General features: G+C 52.5%; 7 protein-coding genes across 7 annotated transcripts; 3 read left to right on the plus strand and 4 right to left on the minus strand.

The window, feature by feature from the left end:
- Positions 1–158: 158 nt before the first annotated feature.
- Positions 159–1,867, minus strand: NCU06447 (RER1 protein). The gene is made up of 3 exons (XM_952245.2): positions 1,425–1,867; positions 943–1,360; positions 159–871 (listed from the first exon to the last, which is right to left on the minus strand). Exons 1-3 carry the CDS (start codon positions 1,491–1,493, stop codon positions 786–788), a joined length of 573 nt encoding a protein of 190 aa, XP_957338.1. The 5' UTR covers positions 1,494–1,867; the 3' UTR covers positions 159–785.
- Positions 1,868–2,240: 373 nt separating this feature from the next.
- NCU06448 (enoyl-CoA hydratase) lies at positions 2,241–3,610 on the plus strand. The gene is made up of 2 exons (XM_952246.3): positions 2,241–2,560; positions 2,745–3,610. Exons 1-2 carry the CDS (start codon positions 2,392–2,394, stop codon positions 3,473–3,475), a joined length of 900 nt encoding a protein of 299 aa, XP_957339.1. The 5' UTR covers positions 2,241–2,391; the 3' UTR covers positions 3,476–3,610.
- A 519-nt stretch (positions 3,611–4,129) lies between these two features.
- Positions 4,130–8,758, minus strand: trk (transport of potassium). Its single transcript, XM_952247.2, has 2 exons — positions 7,768–8,758; positions 4,130–7,714 (listed from the first exon to the last, which is right to left on the minus strand). The coding sequence occupies exons 1-2, from the start codon at positions 7,880–7,882 to the stop codon at positions 4,902–4,904; spliced, it is 2,928 nt and encodes a 975-aa protein (XP_957340.1). The 5' UTR covers positions 7,883–8,758; the 3' UTR covers positions 4,130–4,901.
- A 3,723-nt stretch (positions 8,759–12,481) lies between these two features.
- NCU06450 (mitochondrial ribosomal protein) lies at positions 12,482–14,085 on the minus strand. Its single transcript, XM_952248.3, has 2 exons — positions 13,787–14,085; positions 12,482–13,699 (listed from the first exon to the last, which is right to left on the minus strand). Exons 1-2 carry the CDS (start codon positions 13,926–13,928, stop codon positions 13,065–13,067), a joined length of 777 nt encoding a protein of 258 aa, XP_957341.1. The 5' UTR covers positions 13,929–14,085; the 3' UTR covers positions 12,482–13,064.
- A 163-nt stretch (positions 14,086–14,248) lies between these two features.
- NCU06451 (hypothetical protein) lies at positions 14,249–16,027 on the plus strand. Its single transcript, XM_952249.2, has 2 exons — positions 14,249–14,566; positions 14,712–16,027. Exons 1-2 carry the CDS (start codon positions 14,452–14,454, stop codon positions 15,785–15,787), a joined length of 1,191 nt encoding a protein of 396 aa, XP_957342.2. The 5' UTR covers positions 14,249–14,451; the 3' UTR covers positions 15,788–16,027.
- On the minus strand, positions 15,954–17,519 carry cys-17 (cysteine-17). The gene is made up of 2 exons (XM_952250.2): positions 17,153–17,519; positions 15,954–17,084 (listed from the first exon to the last, which is right to left on the minus strand). Exons 1-2 carry the CDS (start codon positions 17,283–17,285, stop codon positions 16,087–16,089), a joined length of 1,131 nt encoding a protein of 376 aa, XP_957343.1. The 5' UTR covers positions 17,286–17,519; the 3' UTR covers positions 15,954–16,086.
- Positions 17,520–18,030: 511 nt separating this feature from the next.
- NCU06453 (hypothetical protein) lies at positions 18,031–21,835 on the plus strand. The gene is made up of 2 exons (XM_952251.2): positions 18,031–20,433; positions 20,498–21,835. The coding sequence occupies exons 1-2, from the start codon at positions 18,303–18,305 to the stop codon at positions 21,589–21,591; spliced, it is 3,225 nt and encodes a 1,074-aa protein (XP_957344.2). The 5' UTR covers positions 18,031–18,302; the 3' UTR covers positions 21,592–21,835.
- Positions 21,836–22,615: the final 780 nt, after the last annotated feature.

Here is a 22,615-nt window from a genome sequence, read left to right on the forward strand (position 1 = left end):
AGAAAGAAAGAAAAACAAGTGTCGAGGTTCAACCCAGCTGACGTTTTGTTACGCTTCAAGTTCTTCCATTCTGTTGAAGGTTCCTGTCACTGAGGATCGCCTGGCTGTGCCGGCCGCAATAAAAAGGTGGGTCCCACGCAGCCTTAAGATTCCCTTATCCGCAACTTTGTTGATTTCCATTCACTAACCCCTGAATATCGGGCTTTGCTATGGTTTCGATACTATTGGCAGCATGGCATGGCGAGAGACTGTGTCCTAACTGTACATATCCAGATGCATATTCAATTCCAGCTGACATTATGGTTAATTATTTTGGTCTCTAAGTGATATCCTGTATGGCCTGCTTCCAGACACCGCCATGTTTTTTTGTTGTCGTCCGTCCGTTCTCTTCACTCATGGCGTGTGTGAAACTACTCATCATATGTGAGATAGTTCAGAACCCCCGCTTGCATCCATCCATCCATTCGTTCATCCATCGACTGTTATGGCAACAATCAGAAGACCAACCATCCTGTATCCCAACCCAGGCGTCAGATTAGAAGAGTATATATGAAAAAAGATATACAGGATAGTTGCTCGTCATCATAAATGCTCCATCAACATGGCGCATTCCCCCGTCATTAGTACATTGAGAAGTTCTGTCTTTCTTTCTACCGCGTTTGACCTGAATTTGGCCCGCGAAACACTTCCTTCTCTCCCCGGACAACGCCAAAGTGCCAGAGACAGACTAGCTGCCCTAGGTGACACCCAGCAACATCAATCAACTTGGGCAACAGCACAGCTGCTTAGTTACTGTTCTTGTTGTACCGCGCCTTGCCAATGGTAAAGGGGACGTAACGGTACTTGATCATGTGCTGGATTTGCTTGCGCACTGTTTCTTATCGTTAGCTGCTGTTCAAAGTTTCACACAAGAAAGAGCCTGACAGGGGCGGTGCAACGTACTGGTAAGGATGAAAAGCATGAGCCAGTACATAACCAGCACGGGCCAGAACACGGGAATGTTGAAGATCTCGAACCAACTGCAGAGGAAGGAAATGGCAACAGCGCGGGTGGCCGAATGCCAGAACTTGAACTCGGGAAGGCGGCGGATGAAGGGCCGGAACTCCTCGTCCTGCTTGGTGGGGAGGGTACCGACAGAGCCGTCCTCCATTTCCGTGTCGAGCGCATCACTCGAGGGGTCGAACTTGGGCGTGAGAAAGGCGAGGAAGAGGTTGAGAAGGTAGATGCCGAGGGCATAGGCGACAATGTACCAGCCTTGTGCCACGAACACCCGCACGAAGAAGAGAAACAGGGCGACGCCGGTGCCAACCCATCGGTACGTAACATAGGGCGTCGACTGGTCGAGGAGTGCTTGGTATTGCTGAAAGGGCCCAACTGTGTTAGCCAACATGACAGTCGCAAAGAGACAAGAGCAGTAAACGCACTCTCTGGAGCTTGTTGCTCTGTGCAGTAAAAGTGCCAAAAGGCGTCATCGGCTCCTCCGCGGTCTCCATTGCGATGGTATTGGTAAGGGTGTAAATGTAGCTCGTTTAGCTTCGTTAATCGATCGTGTCTCGCTGGTATATCGTGTCCAAAACCGTTTGATCGGGAGGTGGAGGTGAAAAGGTGTTCGTGGGTTGGTGATTGCAATGGAAGGGAAGACGAGAGATGTTGGCAGAAGGGAAAAATGATTATCGGACACTGCGCATGTAGGGACGGTAGCTGTACACTACCTAAGTATACTACACTAGCAGCAGCACGGGCACCGTACCTTGTAGGGTAAGACAGCACTCCAGTTTCGTTGCGCGTATCCAGCAGGGGCCGTTATCCCAAGGGAATGACGAAGACGGGGGGCCGCCGATTGGGGGAGGGACACCTTTTCCGTGGCGGGCAAAAGCTGGCATCAGCCACGCAACACGAGCCTAGACCTGGCTCGTGAAAAGGGGTGGAATTTCTTGGACTGTGGCGCTGATGGCATTCCCTCGTTAGCTCCCGTCAGACCCCCCCCCCCCCCCTGAAGCCGAATAGCCCGAAAAGTGTGGCTGGTGATATGGACGTCTCTGAAACCGTGGAAACGGCCCGCCCGCTCCCCCCAAGACAAGAAAAGCAAAGTACAGTTGCAAGGATCAACAGACAGGCATTCCCCAATTGACGTCGTTTAGACCGAGGATAACCAGTGAGGCCAAGCGTGTGGGGAATTGGGGAGCTGGATGGCCCATCAGAGCTCGGGGGAGCTACCTACCCCTCGGTTTGACGGGTCACTCACTTATATAAGCTGCGGTCATTGATGGTTTATTTACATGCTCTGTGCTGCTGGCGGTGCTGCAAGTGTTTTGTTTCTGACTTCTTGCCATTGACCTTTTTGTTTCCGTAACCAACTCGTCTGATAGAACCAAATCACCCACCACAATCATGCGTTCAGTTGCCTTCAACAACACCCTCCGGGGTCTATCCCGGGCCGGCTCCCGCTTCCAGCCCACTACCCTTCCCCGTATTGCGGCTGCCCGTGCCTATTCTACTCCTGCCGAGAGCCAGTATGAGTTCATCCAGGTCTCCGAGCCCCGTCCCGGTGTCGGTCAAGGTAAACAAACACCCTTGGCTTCATCTAGATACACCCATCGTCACGCAATGATTCAAATGGGAACATGGAATTCATCAAACTCCAAAGAACCTCCTCCATCCCCTCCCCAATCTTCTCTTTCCCAAACACTTCTAAACCTCAAAACCCAAATTACTAACCAAACCCACCCTCACCGGGCGCCCAGTAACCCTCAACCGCCCCAAAGCCCTCAACGCCCTCTCCACCCCGCTCATCACCGAACTCAACGCCGCCCTCCTCTCCTTCCAGCAATCCCCCACCATCCGCGCCATCGTCCTCACCGGCTCCGAGCGCGCCTTCGCCGCCGGCGCCGACATCAAGGAGATGGCCCCCTTGACCTTCTCCAAGGCCTTCCTCGACTCCTTCATCGAGTCCTGGTCCAACCTGACCTTCACCGTCAAGAAGCCCATCATCGGCGCCGTCTCCGGCCACGCCCTCGGCGGCGGCTGCGAACTGGCGCTGATGACGGACATCATCTACTGCACCAAGACAGCCAACTTTGGCCAACCCGAGATCAAGCTGGGCACGATCCCCGGCGCGGGCGGGTCCCAGCGGCTGACGAGGGCGGTGGGGAAGAGCAAGGCTATGGAGCTGATCCTCACGGGAAAGAGCTTCAGTGGTGAGGAGGCGGAGAGGTGGGGGGTTGCGGCGAGGGCGTTTGACAGCTATGAGGAGTTGATGGAGGGGGCGCTCAAGACGGCAGAGACGATTGCGGGATATAGCAAGGTGGCGGTGCAGGCGGCCAAGGAGGTGGTTAACAAGAGCCAGGAGGTTGGACTGAGGGATGGCGTGGAGTATGAGAGGCGCATGTTCCATGCCTTGTTTGGAAGCCAGGATCAGAAGATTGGAATGAAGGCTTTTGCGGAGAAGGGCAAGGCCAAGTGGGTTGATGAGTAATGTATGACTGGTTGGACAGGACAGTTGTATGTTTACGTTAGAAGAGAAATGGAGATTCCTATTAGTTCGAAGGGGTTATTCTGTCAGCTCTCTCAGTTGTATTCTGAATCTGACATGACCTTGTCGAAAGACTACCCTTAATGATCTACTAACCAGAGCCAACATCACCATCCTCGAAGCAGCCTGGAGGAAAAAGTCGAAGGACTATTTCCCTCAAGCCCGTTAAGCATGACATCTCCAACCTCCTTTCCCTCTGTTCACATCAAAACGGGACAGCAGCAAATGTAAATTCAATGATCAAACAGATATATTCCCAACTACGCAATTCCTACCTAGAAGTAGTAATTTGTAAGCACTAACACACGTCTCATCCAACTTTGGATGAGATCAACCAAAACAAGTAAGCCAATGCAAAGCCAAAACAATACAAAACAAAAAAACCGAAAAACAAAGAAAAACAAAACAAAACAAAAATGCTTACCTCACTACTATAACACTGCCAACACAATAACCTACCACGCACTCTCCTAAACCATACTATAAACCTAGATTTATCTCTTACACGACACGATTACCCATCAACACAAAACCATCACTTACCACCCCACCTAGACAAGCAAGGACGTCTTCGAGAGACAGCGACAGCGACAGCGCCAGAGACAGATACAGATACAGTTGTTCGAAACTGAGTTAGCAACATCGACAAGTTGCAAGGACAAGATACTGGTCAAGGTAGTCTAACAAGGACTATTATTCTACCTTTCTCCCCCCAAGAAAAACTTGTACCATGTCTGTATGCCTATGTAGCGGCGGATGGCGAGCTGTGTGTAGCGTCTATCAGAGATCCTGCAAGCATATTAAAATCCTTAACATTGCTCGCTTTCCTCGGGTCTCTGTAACAGGCCGCCGTTCGTCTTCTAATAAGTTATGTATGTATCCTCTAAGAAGCCAAGCCTAGCCAAAACAAGCCGGTGAGGCGCGCAACGTATATATGCGAATCTAGAAGATGCAAATTCCGCCCTTCGGAACTTTTCCGTCTCATGAAGCTGCACATGTCCTGTAGCATGAAAAAGAAAAACGCCTCGCTTGTCGCCGGTGTGATGTAATGTCATGTGTAATGTGTGATGTGCAGCGTAATGTGTAGTGTACCAATGCCAATGAGTCGAATATGATATGTGTATGTCGAGACACCAAAAACCAGGGGGATTATCGTATCATACCATATCGTACCATATCATATCATGTGTACCCTTCCTTCCTTTTTCCCCTCTCTAACACCGAAGAAAAAGAAGAAAAAAAATCGTGGTATCATTGTTGAAGAAGACCGAAAAGAAAACACCATACGTAAGAAGAGAGGTATGTATGAATGAAGAAAGAAATAAAACCCTAAAATCCTCTTCCTCGCCATAGGAACAAGAAACATCCATCACTCGCTAAAATCAGTAGGAGTGGACGGGAAACTGGGCTCCGACTTGCGCTTCATCAACTTCAGATTATGATCCACTCCCACTCCCAGCCTTGGCGGGTCCGTCAGGGTATTCTGATCGGACTCAGGCCGGCGGTCCGAGTCAGATGGGAACGGGAAGCCCTCGTGAATCGTCTCCTCGCGGTGTTGCTCCGGATTCGTTGCTCGCCTACGCATGCTATGCCAGCCATTAGGGTTAATGCCGTCTCCACCACCGCTACCGACGCCGTTACCGCCGCCACCACCTCCAAGGCCGGTGACGCCCTGACTGCCAACGCTTCCGTGATGCGAGTCTCTATTTAAGGGCCGCGCCTTACCGACGGAACCAAAGTGGACAGGGTGCCAGGTTTGCGCGTGAGGAACGTGGTGGGGACGGTGTCCATCCAGCGGCATGGCGGCTCTGGGCGGCCCTGGATGGAGCAGAGCGCCAAAGATCTGGTTGCCAATGTCGTTGCTGCGTTGGCGCCAGTGACGCCTGCGGCTCGTTCTGCTGGTGGTGCTCCAGGCATCACGGCCAGTACTCATGGCAGACGTGTGTGAACGCTGTCTTTCGACCCCGTCGTCCTCGGAAGAGCTGCTGTTCAGCTCCTTGGGAAGGACGATGGCACGGTCAAGGCCGTAGGGAAGACCACGATGCCGACCTCGAATCAGCGTCATGATAATGAACACCTTTCCTGTCGTGCTGAAGATGGCCGATAGAGAGGCGTTACCAGTGGAAAAACCAAGACTCATGCCGACTGTACCGTAGGCGCTGATGACCTCAAACATGAGCGCGAACATATCGGTCTCGCCGTCCATGATCCGCGTGCCTTCCGAGATGGCGAGCATGAAGAAGAAGAGAGCAATAAACCACAAATCGAAAGAGAGCTGGCGACGCAAATGCGAGCCGATGTAGGACAAATCGCTGGACGGAGAAGCCGATTCCTCCTCACCTTCAGGATTGTTGTAAATGCCCAGAGACTTCTCCTCGTACACGTTTGTGCGACGGATCGACATGGCGATGGGGAGGACACTGATGTACATCATGATCATGTACGACACCTTGACGGCCGGGTGCAGGACCGCGAGGTTGATGCAGGAAAAACCAGCTGTCCTCGTTGAGGCTGCCTCGAAGAGCCCATTGAGGACCTTGATACCGCCAGGTAAGGCGTCGACAGGCCCAGATCCCAAGTCCAGGACGACGAAGAAGACAACGTCAGCACAATTGAGCCCGATTAGGATGAAAAAGAGCCACCACGTCGCCCCAGACGGGAAGAGGAGAATGAAGCAGCGACGAGGATGATCAAGCAGAAATCGCACTTCCTCGTAGAGGCCCGAGTCGCGCGGAACGACGATGGACATGACCCAAATGATAAACCGCAACATGACGGGGAAGCCGGTGTTGCCAATGATGATGAGAAAGATCATCAACAGCAAGGGCCAGACAGCGGTATTGAACGAGTTCATGCTGTCGGGGGTCAAGGTAAGGCCCAGATCCATGAAAGCAGAGTTCGCGGTGAAGAAGGCCCACCAGACTCTGCTTTGGCCAGCCTGGTCGACAACCTGACCCCAGCGGTCCTCATGGAGGATCCACGGCAGCAAACCGACAAGTCCCAACAGAAAGAAACCGAAGAAGTAGCAGAGAATGATCTTCTGCAGCAACTTCAAGACACGGTACTCGATACCTCCCAGCTCCTCGCGTTGCTCTTCCGTCAGGTCGTGGAATTGGGAGTTGCGTCCCAGTGTCGGTTCCCAGCTGAGGTAGGGCGTCGGCTCCATCTTGTCTTTGGTAAAGGCCGACCTCATGGCTGAGAGCGATGGGCGCCTAGACATTCTCGAATTTGACCGCTGCAGTTTGGGGTCTGCCTCCTCGTCACCACGGTTCCTGGTAGGGGCCCGTGTGTTCTTCCTGAACTTGAGATGGTTGAGTTGCGGCACGAAAGAGTGGGTGAACATCTTGGCATCGTCGACGAAATCTTCCGTCAGCGTTTCGTATAACTTATTTCTGTCGGGCTCCTCGATGGTGATGGCTTGTGCGCGGCCATTGAGCGTCACCATGGGCGCACGTTGAGCTGGCTCGCGGTCATCCTCCTCGGCAGAATCATCGACCCGTCTAGGCTTAGCGCCTCGTTCCATGTCTCTTGGACCGGGAATTCGAAGCACCTCGTCGTCTCGGTTGCGCTGTCGCTCAAGAATTGCGATATGCTCCTCGTCCGACCGAGGAAGCTTTATCGCATCCAAGCCAAGTCCATCGCTCTTCTTCACGGTGCCGGCGAACCTGATTTCGGGCTGTCGACGGGTATCTTCGGGCTGATCAGGATCTCGCTGATCGGGGGGCGCGCGGCTGTCGTACGTGGGCTTCTGGAACGAGCCCAGCAAGATGCCGTCGTTGGTCATGCGTGGACTACCAGAACCGTGCATGACGGTGATCTCTCGGCCAGCAACACCTCTTTCCGCCTGTGATAGAAAGTCGGTCCGCATCTGCGATTTTGACTTTGAAATCGTGCCTCTCCGCTGCTTGGCGTCCTGGACAATGGTCTGCAACTTCTTTTCGAACCAATATCTGCGTAGGGAAACCGTGTAATAGCCGATTGATATTGGGTTAGTGAGCATGGCAAGCAAAAAGATGACGGCCTGGGAAAAGGTGTTGATCAGGTTAACATCAATGGTGTTGAGGCCGCCCTGGGTACACGCCCCAGCAGCGAAGAAGAGGGCGTCGACATAGGCGACTTGGCCCCTGTGGGAGGCGTAAATAAGAATTGAGCCAACTATTGTGAGGCCAATGATGAGGGTATCTATTCACAGTTAGTACGGAAACAATGTTCAAGGGGAAGGGAGAGGAACTTACAGTGTACTGTTTGATACTGGAAGTGGCCTTCGGTCATCAGTTTCCTGGGCCGAAAACCAATATGGTGACATATCCACGCCCATTTCTCCTGGGTTATACTGCGAAGTCGTTCCATGGTGGGCGACAATCGCGGGAGGTGGTATTATGGTGAAAATGTGCCCCTGAGTGGTGAAGGATGTCGTCAGGCAATAAGGGATAGGGGACTGGGGGTTGGAGAAACAAAGACGGAGACGGCACCGGAATCGCCTGAAATCGACGCAGAGGCCGAAACGGCAAACGGTGATGTGCCTCCAGGAAGCTACTAATATCCTGTCCTGCCAGTATGTAGTAGAAGTAAGAGATAGAAAAAAAAAAAAGAGAAGGTCGATCGATGTCTCGGCGTGTCAGGGTCTGCTCAAGGATGTGGCAGGGTGGCGTGGTGACAGACGGTTGGGAGATCAACGAAAAGGATTACTGAATTAAGACAACGGCATCAGAGCCTATGTCATGGAGGGGCAGATCTGGGGTATTTGAGGGAGAAGACGCGGCAATTGAAATAAAGAATGATATAGGTAGAAGTAGGTAGGGTAGAGGTATGTGTAGTAAGATCCAGTGATAAGGTATGGGGCGGGTCGGGAGACAGAAGGAGGAGGGAATTGAATTGGTATGAAGTAATGGTATTCACTCGTCCTAGTATAGAGTGAATACGAGAGGCCCCAGTTCAGTCGTCGCTTTTTGGTGGCTTCGACTGAAGAGATGAAGACTAAAAGTTTCCGTTGCCGTTTCCAGTCCAGGGGGGGGGTTTGGCCGAGAAGGAAGGTGCGTGCGGGTGGCAGGAATGGAGACTTCAAGTTGTGGACAGGACTGGACCAGCAACCGAGGGCTTTTTTTTTTTTTTTTCCTTGTCTTATTTCCGGACCTGGGGCTGATTTTAAAGCCCTCAAAGGAGTTTGTTTTGTGTCTCGGATGGCCTCAGAACTGGTCGAGGCGCAATCCAAATGTTGACTTGACCCGATCGTCAAAAAAGTTCGATGAGGACGAGCACACCACACACAGCAGAAAGCAAAGTGGTAGGCACCGTTGCTTACAATGCCAAGCAAAAGCCAAGAACAAGACCCAGATGCTACACTAGATTCCAGAGAAGGCCAACAACAACTCGGAGCGAAGAGAGTGTCAAAGAAGGTTGCCGCCAAGCCCACAGGGGCGGGTGACGGTAGAAGAAGGGAAGCACTCCGTAAACCGGTCTTTGCAGGGTTGGTGGTGTTGAAAATCGGGTGGTCCCAGCCAAGAATCAGGGTTATTGCTGGTCGACTGATGGAAAAAGCCGATGGAGAAAAAAGTTCGAATTCTAGCCTGTCGGAGGGGGGCTGGCGAGTTGCATCAAGCGGGTCCACAACGGCTTAAGGGTGCGCTAGCGCATGCATATATAACACTCTATAGTCCCGCTTGTTGAACCGTGAAGTCGAGCACTGTTCCAGTTTCAGGAAGCACGTGGGGTTTGTAACGAGTCGTGAGTTGATACAGTAGATCTGATTGTCAAAGAGGGGGACGAGAAAGAGAAAGACAAGTCAGAAAGGGTACTCGTGGGATGTAAAGGATCTCGGGCTCCCGGGTCAACAAAGAACACATCCGGGGCTTTATGCCGGGGAACGACGCCGGCGGGGTGCCAAATTGAAAGGAGCACAGACTGTCACTAGTGTAGGTACCGCAAAGACTCGGGCCATTGACTTTCAACTTTCCTGGAAATCAGGCATAGTCTTTTAGTGTAGGTAGGTAGTGTAAGCATACATACTGACTGCAACATTCACGCCCACCAGAACTTGTATGCAAGACAGTGGTTTTCAATTTCCCCACCCTCCAGCGCTCTTGAAGATAATTGGGAAAGGGCAGGACATCAGAACAATGGAATTTACTACACTATGCGCCCGAGTGGCAATGCATCATCATCGATATCCTCCTCTATTTTTGGCGAGTAAAACATGTATAGAATCGTGCATATGTATGTCTGATTATGTCTGATTTCCAGTCAAGTTGAAAGTCAATGGTCCAAATCTTTGCGGTAGTGTGTGTACATTGACAAGGGCCGCATGAGCCACTATGTATGTAGCGTACACTATATTCGCTGTTCGCTCTTCTTCCACGTCCCCAACCCCAGCCAAGCAAGGGCCAAGCATCGTCGAGCCATGGGGGAGGTTTTACTAAGGCATTCCTCCGGGACTGGGGGTGGCTTAGGCCTCGCACAACCCGAGCCGACGGGGGGGGACTTCGATAGGCAAAGACCACCATTGCCGGCAAACCTCACCACTCCACGACAGTCACCGTCAAGGTCATCCGCCGAGCCGGTCATCGTCGGGCACACAATGACATTCGAGTCGACGGTGATCAGTCAGTTCGGGTTGGCTGGCAGTGTGAAACCGTGACCAAGCTTGCCAAGTAGTAAACCCAGGAGGATCCCCCAGAGACACCGGGCCATAAACTAGTCTGCGGGTGATGACTTGAAGGTCGGGTCGGGTTTAAAAAAGCGAGGTTACTTGCATTCATCGATGGCGTCCAATAGCGATTCGAATCTCAATCTCTTATCAAGGAGATCAGCAAAAGGCCGAAACACTGCAGCTTTCCCTTTGCATATTGTAGACTGAAGGCATAAGGTTGTGCCGCCGCTAAACAACAACCTTGGGAGTTGTTTGGAAACCCTGGAAGGAGACAAGCAATCTCATCAAACGGCAACGCCGCAGCGGCAGCGGCAGCAACCGGAGTGCAGGTCGGGTTTGATAGCAATTACCTAGAATAGCATCCTTGCAAGCAACCGCGGAAAAGGCTGAGCATTGATTGCGATGCAAGCAGTCTGTGGAAATGGAAGCGACGGAAGCTGCAGTGAGCTGACAGGGTTCGAGCGATCTTGCGGTCAGCAACTTCCACCACCACTTTGTTTCCACGGGCAATGAGGTTGACAAAGGCTTTCATTGACGGCGCATTGCGCGATACTCATTCGTTGTACATAGAAGGTTCCTGGGTACAGATTCTAGACCACAGGAAAGAGTCCGGGGTTGGTAGTGGAGATGGGACTCACTGGTCAAGCGTCGACGACCACCACACTCGTCTCATCACTGTTCAGATGACACGCTCCCAATGCGCATCACGCACGCATCTACGATGGCTTAGTTGCCGCTACCCCTCATCCAATGTCAAGGAATTTGACTGCAGTTGAGCCTAACCTCCACAATGATCATCGACAATTTTGGAGAAAGGAAGCCTGAATGATCCGACTGTTCAGGGAAAATACATGTCGGACACAATGCTATTTGATCAGTTGACAATTGACAATGGGAGGCCAAAGATTCAAAGTCGTCTCGAGTAGACAGTGAAAGGAGCCTGAGTCCTTCCTTTCTCCCTCGTTGGGTTCAGTAGGTTCAATTCACCTGTTCAGCCAACAAGTGGAATCCGGATGGAAGGGAAGCTACATCTAGGTACAACAACCTCATAACGCCCCTTCCATGCACACTCTGACCCGTTTCACAACCGCGGAAGGCGCAACCTGCGCACCCAGCTTTTAAATTCCGAAGACCATGACCATGGTCCAATCGCCAGCCTCTGATTTCCGCCAAGCAAAACTTCGTTGGATGTGGAAAGACCGGCTTGAATGAGCATCCCTGATATCTCCCAGGTTTATTGTGTAGTTTAACTAAGTATCTCTACCTAAGTACTTAAGGTTGAGAATGGTGGTGCCAAGCTTTTTGTCCACTCTTCTCGTCTACACGTGTAGAGTACCAATGTACTATGCTTAGTGTACACCTTTCTTCTCAAATGACGTTCGAGAGTCCCTCTACCGGTTTCGGATTTCAACTGCCGTACGGGAGCTCTGACAGGCTACCAATCGAACGGCTCGTTTATCTAAGCGATGTCGACTTTTTGAGATGCTGAGCTGCTGTGTGTGTCATGTGTGATTAGTGTATGCTCTGCAGACGAAGCCTTCGTTGTCACACATTTCCTCTCCTATTTCTTACATGCGACGGAGAAGCCAGGACTGTGTGTGATTCGATGGGCCACCGAATGGTCACTGAATGGTTTGTAAACTCTCTCTGTACTTCTACTCACTTTCCTTGGTAGGTATCACCTATTATAGCATAAGCAACCTGATGTTGATTCGATCTGATTACCCACCTACAGGAGAATCTGGTCTGATCTGCCAGGGCTTTGCAGTTGCTGGAACATGGTTTTCACGAAACTATACCGTACATAAGTAGACGCATACATAAGTAGATGCATACCTCTGTGTAGCATAAGTTGAGGAAGAGAAAGAAAAAAAAAAAAAAAAAACCGAAAAAAAGAGCAGGTTCTTCCCCCCTTCTTTACCTATGTACACTATAGCCGAGCAAAGAGAGTCTAGACGAAAAACATGAACATTAACAGGAATGGTTCCGCAATAAGTACTTGCAAGTGCAACTAGAATATTAGTGAAATCTCGATCCAAAACTCGGATCAAGACCCGGATGAGAAACGATTTGCAGACGTCTGTTAACCATGCAGTAACTCCATGGCGGAGTATACATAAGCTTAGTTCGGCTTATGAACAGCTTTTGTGGCAGTGCTTGTTTTGTATACATGTCACCCCCGAGTTCTCTGGTTGCCTTATTAGGTGTAAGCGCGAGTCTGTAATGTGAACACGGAGAATCCAAAGTTGGAATTCACATGTCAGCAGGACTGACTGTTCGCTTAAACGTGCTACTGGCACTTATTTGGGTTACCGAAGTATATTGATTAAAAGAGGGATTGAGCCATATTCAGTCATACATAATTGGTGAGTCTTGTGAAGCGGAAGTTTAAGAGACTTAGACAAAGAGGAAGTTTAGACAAAGTCCCGACAAAGACAAAATACCAAAGAAAGGTGCCCGGTTAGAGGAAATCTTTCGCCAAGTTACCTTTTGAGCTTCAATGTTCATCGAACACCAGCGCGTGCACCATATCTCAGCGCTGGACGCTGACCAACTCCATGACCTTGGCACCCCTTTTCTAAGTAACAAGAGAACCCTCTCTTCATATGGTATCCGAACCCTGCCGCACACCGGACTCAACCAGACCGGTCGACCGTAAAAAAAAAACCCCATAAAATTCTTTTGCCCCGGGGATTTATCATACATGTACATGGTATACACAGCGGTGTCTGTCCCCTCTTCTCACAGATCCCGGCTTGTCTCTCACTTCGAGGTCACTGTAGCTTCCTCAACCAAAAGGGGAGGGATATCCCGCAAGTCTCAGTGAACAATCCCCTCCCTCACTGACTCAATCCATCATCGCACACATTCAGGCCCAGGAAAGATTTAGTTCTTCTTCTTGGACTCCTGGCCCTTCTGCTTTCCGCCACCACCACCAACGCCACCCGTCAAGCCCTTACTGCTCAACACCTTCCTCATCTTCTTCCAGGCAAACACGTACTGCTCAACACTGCCCATGTCGTGCTTGGGCTGGCGCATGTACATGAGCTTGGCGCGTCTCGCGCGCTTGGCCCGCCTCTTGATGATCTCGATGCCCGCCACGTTCTTGTTGTAGATCTTGTACCACATCTCGACGCCGACCTTGCCGAGGTGGTTTCTGAGAAGGATCGCCGTGTCGATGCCCGAACGGCGGATGGCCAGACACACGCCCGCAAAGGGTTCGCCGCCGCGACGATGCGTCACCATGAGCACGTCGCCGACGCGGGCGGCGTGGCGCGCCTTGGAGAAGAGGGCGGTGCGCGCACCGGTCGGGTCCATGCGCGCGATCTGCTGCTGGGTCAACAGCGGCATCGGGTCCGAGGGAGGCTTGGTCATGAGCGGTGGCAGCTTCGAGTTGGCGATCTTGAAGGCTTTGGACTTGGTGACTACGCTCGAGGGAGGAAGGGTCGTCGGGCTCTTGGGGGGTGTGAAGACGGCGAAAGCGGTGCGGGTCTTTTTGGTGTGCTTATCGGCGATCCTGACTGTTGGAGTACAAGTATAGGTTGGTTAGTCATTGTAGGCAGAAGATCGGATGACATGTATGGTGGGTGGGTGACGTGAGGCCGTACAAAAGTTGTGATCGGGCAGGGCGCCGGTAGACTGGGTGGTGGAAGCAGCGACGGCTGTCGCATAGCCCCGGATGAGGGACTGGCATAGGCCGGCCTTGAGGCAGCCCAGAGGCCGTCGGGAGAGCGATGCTGTCACGTTCATGGTGTGTTGTCGTGTGTGGTGTCCCGGACTCGGAGTCGGACTCTCTGGACCGCCAGAAGTGGAATTGGCGAAGCAGTCAGGGCAGCTCTCCTCCACGGCCGGGCAAAGGTCGAATTCGCGGGACCCGGGGCGGGCAGGCTGCACAAGACGTTGGAAAATGGATCTTCGAGCAAGACCGTGCTGGCTCCCGATTGGCCGTGTGCAAGGTACACGGCCCATAAAAAAGTGTATTGACCAATCACAGACCGGATTCGTCAATACAGGGGTGCTACTTTTTGACGGCGGGCTGTCTTGCGCTTTTCCCTTGGCGACAATCCCCTCCACGCCTCTCTCTTGGGTCCGCTCGCACGGTTGGGGTCGCGAATTCAACATCGAAGAACCACTTTTATTTACATCCGTCTGCCGGTTCCTGTCTCCAGTCGACTCCGGTCTCTGGCCTCCAACTCCCCCGCCTCTCCTCTTTGTCCTCCGTTCCCTCCGAGTCCGGTCGCGTCCCACCAACTCCGACCGATCGCACACCAACATGGCCGGCAGAGCTCCCCAGCATGCCCTCCGGGTAGGGTGCAGGGCAGTCCCCGAGGCTCTTTCGAAGCCCGCGCAGCAATCCCGATGCTTGTCGTCGACCGTACCTCGCCAAGGCATGTCCTCCCAACCAACCTGTCGCCATTTGTCGCTTTGTCGCTAAGAGCTCGATACGCAAATGCGCTCAAACCCGCTCGGCTTCATGGCAGTTACCACATGGCTGTCTTCATCCAGACTTGCTAACACCTCCTCCGCCTACAGCCACCTACCCCGTCGTCTCCTTCAACAAGACCTCGTCCCCCGAACTCAAGGAAGCCCTCGAGACCCTGCGTGAAAAGGTCATTCTGCCCACCTATCTGCCGCCCGAACTACGACAGAAGATCTTCAACAAGAAGTATGAGAAGGAGCTTGCGCACGATCCCGTCACCATCCAGATCGATGGCCAGCCCCAAAGGTTCAGCTACATCAACATGCTGACGGACATGCCCAACACCCCCAAGAACATCCGGGCCGCCCTCCTGAGCATGAAGAACGGCGGCGACTTTGCCAACCTTTCCGGCCTCCTCGAGGGTATGCACCGCGCGAACCGCAAACTCCCATACTGGCTCTCTGCCCAGATTGTGCGGAAAGCATGCAAGGCCGGCCATCTGCAGCTCATTCTCAACATGGTCCGCGACGTCAAGCGCACCGGCTTCACTCTGGAGCGCCACGAGACCGTCAACGAGCTCCTGTTCTGGATCCAGCGTTTTGCGTGGAAGAGCGACTACAGCGAGCCAGAGACGCGCAAGGCGCTCAGGGAGGTTCAGGAGATTTTGGACGCGCTGGAGGGCGACGAGAGACACATGAGCAAGGACCGCAAGAGGCAGCAGGCCCTTACGAGGTTCCCGTACCACCGCGACCCTCAGTTCCTCGCCGCCAGGCTAAACTTGACGGCCGAGCTCGCTGCTCGTCGCGCGGTAACCGGACAGACTTCGGAACAGCAGCTCAACAGCGCCAACGACGTCAAGAACCTGGTCAAGTACGCCGAGCAGCTGGTGAGGCTGTGGCCCGCGGACAAGGCCCTCTTGGACATGTACACGGATGAGGCCTACGTTGCCAGGGTCGATCTCCGGTACCTCATCAAGCCCCAAGTGCACCTTCGCTATGCTAGTTTCACCCTCCAGGCCTTGAAGAATGCGGCCAAGATTGTCGGACAGCTCGGCCATGGCCCGCTGGCGGCGCAGTTGATCAACAGGGCCGCTGCTGTCGAGGCTGAGAGCCAGTTGGCCTATGCCAAGGTTGACGACGGCATGGCCGGCCAGAAGATTTACGAGATGGTTGTGGGTGGAAAGAAATAAACACTTGTAGGCAATGATTAACAGAACGAGCTGTTTCCCCATGTTTCTCTCGTCATGCTCTCGCGAGGTATGGTACGTATAGGCGACTAGCTTTGTATATGTAGGATGTATGACGGACTGTAAGATACCATGAGTTGACAAATGGCACAAAAAGTAGACAAAGAACTCTGAACCTTGAAACTTTTTTTGTTTCATGAACGATACCCAACTACCTGCTATGTACAATAAACCGTCTGTCGCTTTTTTCCTGTTTGTTTGTTTGTTTGTTTATTTATTTATGTTCCCTCTTTCCATCCCGACTATGGCAGAACGATGTACTTTTGCAAGTGCTCGGGGATCGCGCCCAAAAGGTTCTTCTGCTCCAACCACTTCCTCGAGAACAAGCGGTCCGCATACCTGTAGGCACCATCGCACAGCATCGTCACAACCGTCGATCCCTTTCCGAGCTTCTCCGCAACCTCCTTAGCCGCAACAACGTTGAGGGTCGAGCTGGCGCCAAGATACAGACCCTCCTCGTCCAGACACCTGTACACCATCTCAATGGTCTTCTCGTCGCTAATGGTCATGGATCCATCCACCAAGTCCACATCCTGCTTCAGGTTGTCGGTGATACGGCCCTGGCCAATGCCCTCGGTGATGCTCGACCCGCTGCGCTCAATCAGCTTGCCGCCCGAGCTGAAGTACGAGTGCAACACACTTCCGGGAGGATCAGCCAAGAACGCCTTGACCCTGCCGCCCGAAACCTCCTTCAGATACCTCGTCGTGCCCGCAAACGTTCCACCGGTGCCCGTCGCGCAAGTAAAGGCATCGACCTTGCCTCCCGTCTGCGCCCAGATCTCGGGGCCGGTCGTCTCGATGTGCGCCCTCCGGTTGGCAATGTTGTCGAACTGGTTCGTCCACACGGCATTGTCCAACCGCTCGGCGTGCCGGCGCGCCTGGTGGTTGTAGTTCTCTGGGTTCTCGAACGCGACGGCGGGCACAGGGTACACCTCGGCGCCCAGCAGGCGGAGCAGGTCGATCTTGCCCTGCGACTGCGTGTTGGGCATGTAGATGACGAGCTTGTAGCCCTTGGAGCGGCACACGTGCGCCAGGCCGATACCGGTGTTGCCGGCGGTTCCCTCGACGACGGTGCCGCCTGGCCGTAGCAGGCCTCGCTCCTCGGCGTCCTTGACGACGTACAGGGCCGCGCGGTCTTTGACGGAACCGCCGGGGTTCATGAACTCGGCTTTGCCGAGGATCTCGCAGCCGGTTTCTTCGGAGAGGCGGTTGAGGCGGATGAGCGGGGTGTTGCCGATAGCTAAGGAGGTAGAGAGGTGAGTGTTGGTGGCATGTTCTTTGTGAATATGATAGATGAGGGCAGCATACCTCCGGTCAAACCCTTGGCGATACCCTGCGCCTTGGAGACGTTAAGGAGGTATTGGGAGGGCTCTTGGGGCGCGACCGCGGCCATCCTCCGGAGGGAGGTGGTCGCAAAGGTACGGACGCCGTGACGGAACATGGGGAATCGTATATGCAGGCAGGCAGGCAGGCAGGCAGGCAGGCAGGCAGGCAGGGAGGAGAAACGAGTGCGCGTGCGCTACAGATGAATCAAGATATGCAGACAATGGTCACACAAAGAACAAAAGAAAGAGAGAGAGAGAGAGAGGAAGCCAAATAATACCAATAATTCGAATCACTCCTTTCAACTAGAAACGAACGACTAACGACTCGTAAGTTTCCAGTTACGGAAGCGTGGGGGGGGCCGATCGATGGAAGTACCTACCGAATGGTCCGAATGACGGAATCCGGGTAGTGGGGCCATCCTCAGCTCTTAGTCTCGAAGCGGGCGGCCGGGCGGCGATTATCGGACCTCGAGATTCCCGCTGTAATGCCACTGACCTCCTCGCCTTGTGATCTAGGTACAATGCTTACATACTTGGGAAGAACACAGTGAACAGCCCAACAGCAGCTGAGCGAGCGGTCAATGTACCAGCAACAGGGAAAACTCGGGGTACCTAACTGCACCGAAAAAGGAACATAAACACACAAAGCATGAACCGTGGGGTTCGGATTTCAGCAACATGTTGATTGGTCGCCCTGATGATCAGGCAGGTAATGCCAAAAAAAGTTATAGCGGGGAAGGGAGAATCCCAGAGCATGTAAGTCGGTAGGCGAGGTAGGTACCGCACACTAGAACTAGAGGGAGGTCGGTACTCTACACTAGTGGAAATTTGGAGATGGTTCAATCTTCAACCAAACAACATCAACACCTCTGGAAGGGGGAAATTATCACCACGCGTCGTCTATCAAATCAGCAATACACGAGTTTCCACAACGAGCGCATCTACATCTCTATACATGCCGACTATATACGATCTTGTAACTTCTGATCGGCTTTTCAGCAACTCGCAATCAACATCCGATACCATCAATATTTTTATCGACGTCTTCCCACGATGAAGTGGTAAAACGCGACGCATCGTTAGACAACCAGTTACTCTGCGTTCTCGTAAAGTGGGCGACATTGACGGCAAAAATGACCACCATAGATCTCAATCGCGATCCCAAGCACAAACACCCCGACTTGCCCGTCCCGAACGAGATCACCGAAGAAAACTGGAGCGATTCCTCAGACGATAGCGATGCCGAAAGTCCCAGCACCGGCGAGGCCGCACAGCAGCCGCAGCAGGTGGAATGGCTTGCCACGTCGCGCGCGAAGCGGTCCACGGCCGGCAACCGTATGAAGTCGATGCTCGCCAACGAAGAGCCCGCCGCCGAAGACTCGGATCTGGAACTCCTCTTTGCCGAAGACGACGACGATGCTGGCTTTACCGACGAGGACAAGGATGACGCGTCCGATGTCCAGATGGACTCGTCCTCGGACGACGAAGACGACAAGGACGGTGCTGCCGCCGACGATCTCGAGGGTGAAAAGGAGCTGGAGCGCCAAGCAAGGGAAAAGAGGAACGCGCAACGGAAGAGGAAAGCTCAGGAGGCTATCCCCATGAAGTTCAGGAAAAAGGTTCGCATCGAGCAGCCGCCGTCAGCCACGGGAGAGAGTGCCGCCGGAAGTCCCGCGCCGTCGACGACAGGCACTCCTGCTGCCTCCTCTGTCCGGCAAGGACCGACACCGCGCCCGCCTAGACCCAAGAAAAAGTCGGAAAGGACGAGTTGGTTGCCGACCCTGGCCGATATGCCCACGCGAGCGTCCGAGCGCAGGACGACCAAGATGAGCAAGGAACAGCTTCATCAGAAGATGATCGACGACGAGATTCGCCGGAAGAAGCTGATGGAAAAGATGGAGAAAAACGCAAAGAGGTTAGAGGCCTTGAAGAAGCCACCAATGACACAGGCGGAGCGGTTGGCTGAGGCAGCTTTGGTGGAAAAGAGGAACGAGAAGAGCTTGAACCGATGGGAGGAGGCGGAGAAGGTGAGGGAAGAAGAACGCTTGAGAAAGATCGCGGCCCTGAACAATCGCAAGCTGGACGGTCCGGTAGTCACTTTTTGGAGTGGTATTCAGACGTTGGAGGAAGGACAACAAAAACACGTTGGCAAGATGGTGTCCATGGAGGAGAAGCCGGTCAGGAAGAAGAGGCAATCTGTCAGCGCTACTCTTGCTGCTCAGGAGGCGGCTGAGAAAGAGAAAGCAAAGGCTGAGGAAGCCTCCAGGCAAACACCATTGACTGAGAAGGGAGATGACAAGTCGGCCGAGGCGGCAACCAAACAGGACAATAAAATGGAGGCACAAGCGGAAAAAGCAGTTCCGTCAATAGCATTGCCCGAACAGCCACAAAAACCAATATCGACTCCAGACGTTGTTATGAAGGATGCGCCCGAACCACCACAACCTCCACAACCATCTACACTCGCACCTATCCGAGGACCTATGGCCCCGCCGCCTATCCCTTCTCCGCCGCCGCTCGAGACGAAGCCTGCGCCTTCATCAGGAGTTCTAGCTGCCCCCGTCCTGGCCCCACCAGGAGGAGTAGCACCCCCTATGCTCGATGTCCAGATGCCCGGGTTAGCATTTCCATTTAGTAACGGGATGTCAAACGTTCTTGCGCCCCCTAACACTACTTCGCCTCTTTCAATGCCTCCGTCTTCCGGGAGTTTGAGCACCCTTACGCCTGCGCCAGCTCCAGCTCCTACTCCAGCTTTGCTTTCTGCGCCGGTGACGTCGGCCCCTACTACCACTCTCAGCTTTGCGCCCACACACATCCCAGCACCCGCACCCGCACCTTCTCCTGCTGTTGATAGGCTTGCTCGTGATCTGCCTTCACCAGCTACTACAGTATTCACAACTACTATTCAGACTAAGCAGGCACCGACACCTCCTTCTTCGCAGTCTGCCACTATCAGCCCTGAGAAGCTAAAGAAAGAGGAGAAATTCGCCGTACCACGAGAGGACGACAAAACTGGACAAGGTGACAAGAGCGAAGAAAGTAGGAAAGAAAATAAATCCGACAATGCGAATGCGGGACCGGATCGGCCCCAGGAAGGGGCATCGGTGTCCACTGACCAACCCGCCGCTGAAGGGGAAGAAGGGAAAACGGTCAACAAAGTTACCCGTAGCTGCATCATTCTCCAGAATTTTGATGAAGCCGCTATCAAGGACAAGCAGGTCCAGACGCAGATTATCTTTGGGAGGAGGATGGAGAAACTTGCCAGTGAGTTGGGCCCCATTTGCGCATCAGCATTCTTATTTCGTTTAGTCACTAACAATCACCAAAGAGCCCGCCCATCCTCCACTCTGCGTTGTAACTGGCCATCCAGCCCGTTACCGAGACCCCAAGACTGGTCTCCCCTATTACAATGCCTATGCCTATCGCGAGATCCAGCGCGTGCACAGGGGTGATTACAAGTTCAGTGCGCTGTTAGGAGCATACGTGGGCAGCGGAACGTACGCGGCCAAGGGCGTGCCAGAAAGGTTCTTGAACCCTAACGGGAAGAGGTCGACGCCAAAAGAAGATCCAGCAGTCAAACTAGCCAAGCTGAAAGAGGCTCAAGAAGAAGCGGAAAAAAGAAAAGAGAAGAACAAAGAGGCTTTGGAAGTGGGAAAGGCCAAGGACATTGAGGCCGGGGATAAACACCTGGATAACGTCCAAGCCACTGAACTGCCGCCCCTGAGGCAACCGAAGCTACCGCAGCTGCCACGAAGAGCAAGTGGCACGGAGGTGACTAATACTATCAAGGCAAGGAGCAAGAGCAAGGAGACGACGAGACCGTCTGAGCCGAAACGGAAGACGTCGACGTCTTCGTTGCCAGCGACGATGACAGGGCCGGTGGTCCAGGCTAAGCTGGAGCCGATTGAGGGTGTTGCTCTTCCACTCAAAGCTACTAGCGCTCCTGCACTTACACCTACTCCTAAACCAATGGCAGCGACAATGACGACGCCAGCAAACCCATCATTATTACAACTATCAACGTCAACGCCGCCACTACAAACTCAAGCCCAGTTCAAGCTAGTGGATGATGATGTGAAGACACAGACACAACAGCTACCAGTGAAATCAACTTCTTCATCAAATTCTCAGCCAACATCATCCCAGGCATCACAACCACAACCACAACCACCAGTCCAGCAGTCTTTGACGGTTCCTGCTCCTGTTTCTGCTCCAATCCCAAATCCAGCTGCGGCGCCATCCTCTTCTTCAGCAGCAGTAGAAGCCCCAACCCAACCACCAGCCGACGACTCTTCCGTCAAGCCAGTCGAACCAACTCAACCGTCACAACCTCCTCCTCCTCCCCCTGCTCAAGAAGCAGCAGCACAAACACCCATAGCAGAGACTCGCTTCCTACCCGCTCCTGTGCCGGACATGTCATAGCGGGGACAGGACATGCCGCATTGTACAGGCGGACGCCTGGAAGGAAGGAAGAAAAGGAGTAGCTGGTTAGATATCGTGCTGAATTGGTTACGATGAGCTGAGATGTGTATGTAGATATGTAGATATAGTTGTCTAGTATGGAAAGTATGGGAAGTGGTGTACTACTAGTGTACTAGTGAGTGTACTATCGTTATCGTGATTGTTGCTGCTGTTCAAAACATACATGGATGGATGGATGGATGGATGGATGGACGGATGGATGGATGGACAACCAAAAAGTATAATGTAGGATTACGAACGAGTATAGTGCATAGGGTATGATGAGTATTGATAGATAGATAGATACACAAATAGATGGGAGTAAAGGTAAAAAGAAGTCAACTACGTCAAGTAAGCACTGGGAGAGAGAGAAAGGGAGAGAGAGCGATGCACAACCTACCTACGCTAAGAAAGACACGGACAGACTGGGGGGGAAGACTCAGAGTACCTACCTACCTCACCACGCTACATGTGCAATGATGTTTTTTGTTGATTATACTGTGGTAATAAGATGAGAATACCCAAGTCTAAAAAGTAAATAAAAGACGTAAAACCACCCAAATTTTCACGACATTCATTGCTTACATAGTATATGAAAATTTGCTTGCCTCCATCATGAATAAATGCTGACTTGACTTGACTGACTGTACATCGATTGCTACGTTGCATTCAGTTCTGTGTTTATATCACCCCCCCCGCGTCTTCAACGCAAACTTTGACTGGTCAAGGTTGTTTGTTGCTCATCACAATGGGATTTATATGTATGTTGAGAATCACATGCAAAATCCAGTGATTTTCTTTTCGGTAAAGGCACACTTCATAATACGCCAAGCCATGTGTGATATGAAGTTGAAAGAAAAAAAAATTAAAAAAAATAAAAAAGAAAAAAAAATCAAAAAGAAAAAAAAATTAAAAAAGGAAAAAAAAAAGAACCTCGAAATGAAAATCGATTTTCAAAAGCAAATCGCATTGTCTTCATGAATCT

The sequence above is a fragment of the Neurospora crassa genome, linkage group III (genome assembly GCF_000182925.2).
Source record: "Neurospora crassa OR74A linkage group III, whole genome shotgun sequence".
Taxonomy (NCBI): Eukaryota; Fungi; Ascomycota; class Sordariomycetes; order Sordariales; family Sordariaceae; genus Neurospora; species Neurospora crassa.